Genomic DNA, 10,004 nt, shown 5'->3' with positions numbered 1-10,004 from the left:
GCGCACATGTTATGCTTTGACATGGATAGCCCACAAATTGAGACACTACTTCTGCGCATACACTACAAATCTCATATCAATAATTGATCCACTGAAATACATCTTTTAGAAACCCATGCCTATGGGTAAGCTAGCAAAGTGGAAAATATTGCTAAATGAGTTCGACATCGTCTATGTGACTCAAAAGATAGTCAAGGGGCAAGCATTAGTTGATCCCCTGGCAGAGATCCCCATAGACAAAGAGTACCAACCACTGAAAACTTATTTTCCCAAAGAGGAAGTAGCATTTGTGGGGGGGAGATATTGCCAAAACATATGATGGTTGGAGGATGTTTTTCGACGGAACCGCAAACTTTAAAGGAATGGGTATCACAGTTGTTTTAGTATCAGAAACTGGTCAACATTACCCGGTGTCTGCCAAGATCAGGTTTCCATGCACCAACAATATGGCAGAATACGAGGCTTGCATCTTGGGACTCAGATTGGCCATCGACATGAATATTCAAGAGTTGATGATAATCGGAGATTCAGATCTCCTAGTATATCAAATACTTGGAGAATGGCCTACCAAGAACACTAAAATATTTCCATACTTGCATTGTGTACAAGATTTGATCAAGAGGTTCACAAATATAGAATTCAAACACATTTTGAGGATTCAGAACGAGTTCGCAAATGCGGTGGCCACCTTGTATTCCATGATACAACATCCAGATAAGAATTTCATTGATCCGATCTCGATAGAGATTCGTAAGCAGCCAACTTATTTTGTTAATGTTGAAGAAGAGTTTGATTGGAATCCATGGTTTCACGATATTAAAGAGTATCTGGAGAAAGGAGAATACCTAGGAAATGCTACATACACTCAGAAGCGCACTCTTTGAAGATTGGCTAACCATTTCTTCCAAAGAGAAGGAATTTTGTATAGAAGGACTCCTGACTTGGGATTGCTGCGATGTGTCGATGCCAAGGAAGCATCTATATTGCTCGAAGAAATAAACGCCGGAACTTGCGAACCTCACATGAATGGGTTCATTCTAGCCAAGAAGATATTAAGTGCAGGGTATTTATGGATCACTATGAAGACATACTGCATCAAATATGTACAGAAGTGCCACCAATTCCAGGTACATGCTGATATGATACGGGTGCCACCCAACAAACTCAATGCAACGAATTCACCTTGGCCTTTCCCTGCTTGGGGCATGGACGCCATCAAACCAATTGAGCCCGGTGCTTCAAACGGACACAGGTTCATTTTAGTGGCTGTAGATTACTTCACAAAATGGGTCGAAGCTGCTTCTTATAAAGTTGTGACTAAGAAAGTTGTAGCATACTTCGTTCGGGATCGTATTGTTGGTCGATTTGGAGTACCTGAGTCAATATTATCGACAATGCAGTCAATCTCAATAGTGATCTGATGAAAGCTATGTATGAAACATTCAAGATCAAGCAAAAACATTCCACAGCGTATAGGCCGCAGATGAATGGAGTCGTGGAAGCTGCCAACAAGAACATCAAGAAGATATTAAGGAAGATGGTGGACAACTACAAGTAATGGCATGAGAAACTACCATTTTCTTTGCTCGGGTACCGCACCATAGTTCGTATGTCAACTAGGGAAACCCCATATTTACTGGTCTACAGTACTGAGGTTGTACTACCCGCTGGGGTGGATATTCTTTCCCATAGAATCATGCGGGAGGCCGAAATCAGCGATGCGGAATGGATATAGAGCCGGTATGAGCAACTGGCTCTCATTGACGGTAAGAGAATGAATGCAGTGTGTCACGATCAACTCTACCAAAATAGAATGGTAAGGGATTTCAACAAAAATTTAGATCGAGGCAATTCACACTGGGCAATTAGTGTTGAAACGAATCTTCCCTCATTAGGACGAAGCAAAAGGAAAATTATCACCTAATTGGCAAAGCACTTACATGGTTCATCGAGCATTGACAGGAGGAGTGCTTATACTTGCAGAAATGGATGGGTAAATATAGCCAAAACCTATCAATTCGGATGCCTTCAAGAGATATTATGTTTAAGATTGTATTTGCACTTTCTTTAATGTAACCTTAACTACGCTTGACCTGATTCCTGTTTAAGATGGGACACGTAGGCAGCCTTGTAGGTTCGGTCACATCGTAATAAAATCTTCATTCCCCTCTAGGGTCAGTAACTGGGGCAAGATTTTGAGTTTTTTTCAATCTCATTACGTCAAGGATCGCCAAGAAGTGTATCGCCGTAAGTATGCATTTAAATTGGGGAATAATTTTGAGGAGGGTCCTCAAAGTTCTGAGTTGAGAATGATGCAATGTCTTAAAGCATGTAACAGTCTCCGATTTAACAAAATTATATATTTTATGCATCATCACATATTTTGAACAATTGCTTCTCTCACAATTGATTTATCACAAATACATATTTTCGAAAACTTACATTTCTGTAGTAGCCAGATGTTACCCGGGGTGACTCAAACAAGGCATCAAGATGAGGAGCAAAAGCAAAATGAGGAATCAAATACACGAACCAACCAAACCCCCCCCCCCCCCCAAAAAACAAAACCTCACAATCTTTCTTTGGTTGTAAGCATAACATGACATAGCAAGCACACTGACAGAAGTCACCAAGCACAAACGCGTCAAGGTAAGGATCACTTTCCCTCCCACATTTAATCGTTGCTTTATATGCATAGGACTAAGTACTGCCCTCATTATTGCATAAGGCTAAACACTGCCTTCCTATACATAAGTCTAAACCCTGATTTTCTCTGCATAGGGCTAAGCATTGCCCTCATTCTTTGCATAAGGCTAAGCATTACCTCTATTATTGCATAGGGCTAAGCACTGCCCTCATTGTTTGCATAGGGCTAAGCATTGCCCTCATTTTTTATATAAGGCTAAGCATTGCCTTTCTCTGCATAAAGCTAAGCACCGCCCTCATTCTTTGCATAAGGCTAAGCACTGCCTTCCTCCGCATGAGACTAAACACTATTTCCATCATATTGCATGAGGCTAAGCATTGACTCCACCATTGCACAAGTCTAAAAGTTGTCTTTCCTCACATGACACCAAGCACTGTATCCATTACATTGCATGAGGCTAAGCATTGCCTCCACTATTTCATAAGGCTAAACATTGCCTTTCCCCGTATAAGAATATGCACTGTCTCCATTACATTTGTATGAGGCTACGCACTGCCTCCATTATTGCATAAGGCTAAATTTTGCCTTCCTCTACATAGGGCTAAGTACTGCTCTCATCACATACAAGGCTAAGTGTTGCCTTGTCGCGTTCTCGCATATGACTACGCACCACCTACTCACCACATCAAATGATCGATATCGCTGCATCTTTGCATTTCATGGGCGGAACATCGCCACATTGTCCGAAGGTGTCATAGTCTGAAGACATCATCCTCATAGCCCGAAGACATCATGCCATGGCCTGAGGATCTCTCGAAACTGCATACCATTACTCAAAGGTGTCATATCCCAAAAGCACCATCCTCATGGCCCGAGGACACCATTTCATGGCCTACGAATCCCTTATTATACGCTTCATGGCCCAGGACATCATTCTCGAAGGACATCATCCTCATCGTCCAAAGACAACTCTCAAGGTCCGAAGGGAATTTGCATCATGTTTAAATTTCCGCAATAACCCTATACATTCGCGTGCAATGTATTTTAAGTTTTGCAGGTAGCTCGGGAGGTAACCATTCTACAAACAGGAGCAATTCTCGCTCTGATTTCCATTCACAATTATCACATCCTTTGTTTATCTCAAACATAACCAATGACAGGCAATTGATCACTCTTTGTTTCGCAACCGCCCAAACATTTATCTCGAATATCTGTAACATTCATAGCTCCATCTGAAATTATTTATTACTCATGACACTATCATATCTAAGAGATCCTTTTTCAAAACGCACGACCATTCTTATAACAACTATATCAGTTTCGTTCGTCGTTGGATCCAGAACTACACACGACCTGATATCCGTTACACCAAGAATATGTAGGCAACTCAAGAACTAGGTTTCAGCCCCGATGTTTTCAAGTATACATCATCTTCGTTCATTTCGGACAAAATTGGTCATTATTTTCTTTACCCGATAACTCTTTCATCATTATCGGATAAAATGAAGCAGCTATTGATACCCAATTTTGCCCTCATATCATATAAAGTATTCTATATACTTTTAAAATATCATTGTTTGCATTATTACCCAATTTACAAGAGTCATATAAGTTTTTTCTATAATTTTTAAGTTTTAAAATTAATTTTCATACATTTAAATTATTCAAATATTTATTAATTATCCCTTCAAACTATTTTGGGATGATTTATTCATCCAAATTTATTATTTACACACGTTTTAGAATATTTTACTTCATTTCATATAATTACATTTGTATTTTTTGGGCTATTTACACAGTTTTTGCAAACATACCCTACATTCTATACATAATTATATTTATCACATTATTTATGCTAAAATAGCATTATTTTTTAATGTTAAGCTATTATTTTCAAATATTTTACTGCATAAATAATATTTTTATTATTTATTAATTGCTTTTTAAAAATTATTTTTTAACAAATTTCGTGTATTTAAACTATATCCCAAATTTGAGTTGATTTCGGACCAAATTATGGCCCAAAACCCTAATCCTAATTCCCCAGCCCAAACCAGATGAGCCCTTTTAATGAACTTGGTCGATACCAATTTTAAACGACCCGCCACACTCTTTCCTTCTATCTCAGCCGTTGATCTCATAGATCAATGGCCCACAAATCATCTCCCATCATTAATTAACCAACCCCAAACCCTAATACATATTTCCTCCAACCCCTCCCCCCCCCCCCCAAACACTCTCAATTCTCCCCATCTCTCTACTGAGAAACCCTAGGAGCTACCTCCGACTCTCTTCGATTCCTACCTAAACATGGAGTCAATCCATTATTTACTTACCTATTTTGAGGTACTACGATGTTGTATTCGTGCATGTGGTGTTACTTACGTTCTTTTCTTATTTTTGGCAAGAACTATCTTCCCAGATCTGGCTTGGTTGACTCTGATTCTATGGAGATCTGGACAATGCCTTGTCTATATACATCATACAAGGAAGGATCCTTGATTCTTGGTTCGATTCTCAGATGCCTAGACCAACTAGGGTTTAAGAATCTCCTTCTCCTTTGCCAATTTTGATTGCATGAGATATATTCTTTCATTCTTTGTGTTTGATTGATAATTATCCGTGTTTGTCTTCTTAATTTGAACACTATATGAACCCTTTCCATGTTCCCCTTCTAGTACCTAACAACTACGGCTACAACTAATGTTATCACCATTGCTATACTCTCACTCTCACTCATTCTATACTATTTTGAGACTTTTGAGTTTGGCCGGCTGAAAGCCAAGGCCAGCGAAATCTGTTTATTAGCCTCCTCCGGTGCAAGTAATGCTCGGAGTCTACTTCGAGGCTCTTGTGAACTCTGAAGCACTAGAGATTTGGGGTTTCATTGTTCTCTTGCAATCGCCGCTATTTTCGAGATTTTGAGTTTCTCGTTCTTTGTTCGGTTTGTTTGTAACAGGTTAGTACTTTATACCCTCGTAATTCTACTTCCTTTTGTCTATGTTTGCAATATGTGCACTAGTACTACTTGGATTTCTTTGAGTTATTGTAATTTCAATATTATGCCACTTCGTATACAACCCTATTTATCTTAATACCATTCTGCAATGTCAATAGCTTCAACTCTGTTCAAGTCCTGATTTTAATTCATGCATAGTTAGCTAAGTTGACTCATGACGTTTGCTTGGTTCGTAATTAAACTTGATTGATGTTTGTTGCACCTTGTTTTGATTTCTTGTACTAAAACCCTTAGGAAACTATATTCCTGCTCAGAATTTTTCTATTCATGTTGAATCCTTTATGCATAACTGGTTGTTTCTCTTCAAATCATATGATAATACTATCTAAATGCTTAACCTAATGTGCTCTTCTGCCACTACTAGCCTTAATGCATGCCCATTATATGTGTCCAACATGAATGATTTCTAATCATTATGTTTATGTATAGCTAGTTACTTATACATGTTGCTTGTTATAAGTCTATGCCTTAGATTTTTGTGAGGAACTAATTTGTGTCCAGAATTTGTCCAAATGAACTACTTTCTGTCGAGTCCTTCATGTACAGTCTGTTATTTTTGTAGAGTCAATTCATGAGGAATCTATATGCTAATACTATCCCAACTATGTCTCTTTGTTTTTTGTAAACTCTAATGTTATGCTATCAGCATGTGCTTATTGATTGCTTAAGACTACTAGGAGTAATCTCAATATATTCAAGCAATTCTTCCTATATTGTCAACAGGGATAGCCCCAATGACTGTTTGACATGTTAGTTTGGAGTTAATGTGCCTTTCTACCATGATTCCTTTAGACTTGAGAATCTTTGTGTTATACTCAGCATGATTTGGCTTCTTATTGATTGATTGTTCGCCTGTTTGTTATGTGTAATTGCCACTCCCTATCTATGACTCTGCCTGACTTGCATGACTTAGACTCCTAGCTTTAAAATCCCTTTTGGACCAATTCAAATCCATGATCCACCTTAGAATCACTCTAGAAAGCTTAACATATGCATCTTATGTATGTTTGGTATGATACCCTGCTAACTCTAAGTGGCATATCTCCTCAACTCTCCTAATGTTGTATCTAACATTTATGCATGCTATCACCTGCTTAATGATTCAACATATGATGTTAGTTTGCCATGACAAATTTACTATGTTGGAAATTAAATCTATTAATTTTCCTAGTTTCTTGTTCTTTGCTTAGTCAATCATGTCACTCTTGCTTTTTAAAATGCCACTGTGGTTATGAATCCTTCTAAATGTCACACAATCCTGTCTCTATAAGGTATTGCTTTAGGGCTTTGTTAGTTGATTTCTATGTGTGGTCCATTAACTTAGTTGGTTAAGCAGTCAATATTATAATTGTTGGGCTTGATATGAGTCCATGTGTGGCTTTGGGTTGTGCAAAGGGACATACTCTCCAATGCTTGAGCTATGTTTGGGTCCGAGTCTGCTACTTGTGTGAGGAACTAGCCTATTGAAGGCCTAGCCAGCATTGCGTTATCTCTTCTTGGGTTTGCTCTATTTATTGGGCCTGTAGTCATCTCAATTCTGTAATATTTGAGTTTTTCCTCTTTTATCTTTGGGCATATAATAATTTGTAAACAAACGATAGGGGAGATTAGTGAAAAGGGACTGAAGTATCCTAATTCTTGCATAAACGGATAAAACACCTATGCATAGGATCTAATTACCTTGCTTGTTGTTTGCTTGACATGCTACACATAGAAATCATGTCTATAAGAAATCGCATACCTCACTTAACTTGTCTAATACCTATACACTATTTAAAGTATGTTGGTTTGAGTAAATGTTGTACTTGTTTCCATGTCTAATGTTGTGCACTATTATACAACATGTCTATAGGAACCAAACGCCAATAACTACTTGTTTAGTTATTATACAGCATGCCTATAGGATGTAATAATACATGCATTCGCTAATGTTCACCTAGATACCATGACTATAGGGCATTAACTAATTTACTAATTGACCACTTCTATTTTATTATTATTCTGCCCGCCTAGATGACATGCCTATAGGAACAAGCATGATAAAATTGAGTTCAAACACCAACTATTAGAAATCCTGCATATAGGATATTGCTACTCACATAGGAAGCATGTCTATAAAATCAAACGATGGTAATTCTAAGTTTTCGAACTGTTTTACTGCCTCATTATGCAAACAATTTAGAGATCATTCCTACAGGGTTTTGTAATACTTGTAATCTGCAAACAGCAACATTGCATGTACGACACTTGAAATCAGAATCACGTAGAAGCCATGTCTATAAGACTTAATAACTTTGATCTGTCTTAATTCTAAAATTGCCTACTGCCTAATATAAGAATCTGCATGCATACCTTTGTTGCTTATGTGTGGAGGCTGACTTGAGCCCTCTATTGTCTTTATGTGTAGTCCTATATGTTTTGAAATGTTCATCTAGTTTTTTCTTTTAAGCACCCTAAGTAAAGTCTTGAACCACACAAATAGTGGGTCCAAAGCCTCCTGGACCATAGGCATGAGACGGGTAGTGCACGCATAGGACATGGTCTAGAATTAAATTAGAGTGCTTTAGGTAAACAACTTTAACATAGTAATTGGGTAACATGAGATGATAGTTTGTGGCCGCTGAATAATATGAGCAGCCCCTACCCTAAGGGAGTTGCGAAGTATTATTTATGTTGCACGAGGTGTTCCATTAGGCTAAAAAACTTAGGGCCCCCTCATTTATATGTTTATTGTCTGAACTGTGTCTCTTGAACTTAGAATTATTAAGTTGTATCATGTAACCTCTAAAGACTTGTACTGATTATTTATATAGTGTAATTCTTGTGCGATTTTCTTTACACTTGTTTATATTATAGAAGAACTTTTAAATTCTATGCCTTCCCTCACTTACGATCACATAGGACAATTATAATTCAGTAATCCCTCTTACTGTAAATTTTGGCAAGGACCCATAGTTGCGGACCTCGAAGAGTGCCTAACACCTTCTATTTGAGGTAATTTCAGCCCTTACCCTATCTTTGAGGATAAAAACTAGTCAAACAGAGTTATTTGCAAACAGGTGCCCTAACACGCCTTAAAAATTATTAGGTGGTGACTCTTCTCTTTTGATACACATTTAAAAGAGTTGTCACATGTCAAAATCCGCTTTCGTTAGAAAACGTGGCTCGACACCTGGCAGGGGGTCTTCTAGGAGGAGCTGGGTGCGGTGCCCCCTTTTTAGAGAAAGGTTGTTATGCCTTCAGCTTTTGCCCCTGTTACGACTGTTGCACCTTCCGTACCGGCCCATGCCTTGGCTGCCGCAGCCTTAGGGCCTGTATCCATTCCGTCTACTGCTTCGGCCCCTTAACTCTTTTTGTTGGTTGATGAGGATGATGATGTCTCCCCTAATGACGGTGGTCTAATGCCCCTTAAGAGGAGAGTCATATACACGGGGGAAGAAAGGCCAATAGTCATTGACATAAAAGAGGGCGACTTCACTCTTCAAGAGACTGTTGTAGTACATGTTGGAGAGAGAACTGGGGTGGACTTCAAGGCCCTTCACTTGGAGGAGATGAACGTGGATGCATTGTCGCGTCCCGCGGGTGAGACGGTCGAAGGAGGGATGCCTAATGACAGCCTCGCACTTTTGAGACAAGAGGATGCTTTGTCCTCTAGTGCTGCAATGGATGTCCCCTCGTCTGCTGGTGACATATAAAAGATTGTTGCTGCGAAGGATGCCGGGTCTGACTTTTCTATGGACCTGGATGAGTTGAGGATGATCGATGAAGGGCTTACTCAACTTGAGGTGAGATTGGAAGAGGGCTCCAAGACTAGTACGATCCTAATGGATCGTAATCTACTTGTATATATCGAGGAGGTAGTCCCTACCCTCGGTTCTCTTTGTTCTGAGATTAAGCGTACGACCCTCGAGACGATAAACAATGGCACTCTATCGAATAATATTGTTGGTCTCACTCTCAGGATAAGTACAGCTATCGTTTGTTCCTATCCTTATGCCTTAGTTTCTTTGCAAGTTCTAACACATTTTCTTCATTTTGTAGATGGTTATTCTGGAGATTGAGAGTGCTCGACGGGAGAGAAGACATAAATAAATTTATGTGAAGCTTAAAAATAAGTATACAACGTTCCTTAGAAAGTACCAGGAGCTTTGGTGTTAGTTTCGCGAAGGCGATGATGTGCGGGTCCTAAGGGAGTACTTAAAGAAGAGGGACGAAGAGCAAAGAGAAGGAGCTCGAGCTTAATAGGGACGTAGAGGCCCAATGCAGTGATCTCCAAGACCAAGTGGCAAACTTGAAGAGTGTCAGTTCAAGGTAGAGGATCTCATTGGGGAGGTAGCC

At 39.1% G+C, this 10,004-nt stretch overlaps 1 protein-coding gene across 1 annotated transcript; it reads left to right on the top strand.

Annotated features, from left to right (window-relative positions):
• The first annotated feature begins 362 nt into the window (after positions 1-362).
• Positions 363-884, top strand: LOC138901999 (uncharacterized). The gene has a single exon (XM_070189804.1). The coding sequence runs from the start codon at positions 363-365 to the stop codon at positions 882-884; it is 522 nt and encodes a 173-aa protein (XP_070045905.1).
• The last annotated feature ends 9,120 nt before the right edge of the window (positions 885-10,004 follow it).

This window comes from Nicotiana tomentosiformis, chromosome 11 (genome assembly GCF_000390325.3).
Source record: "Nicotiana tomentosiformis chromosome 11, ASM39032v3, whole genome shotgun sequence".
Classification (NCBI taxonomy): Eukaryota; Viridiplantae; Streptophyta; class Magnoliopsida; order Solanales; family Solanaceae; genus Nicotiana; species Nicotiana tomentosiformis.
Note: the sequence above shows the minus strand (reverse complement) of the source record. Positions and strands in the feature narration are given on the sequence as shown.

Bases quoted from the DNA above. Each gene is read 5' to 3' on its own strand.
- LOC138901999 (XM_070189804.1), top strand. From the start codon at position 363: ATGGGTATCACAGTTGTTTTAGTATCAGAAACTGGTCAACATTACCCG.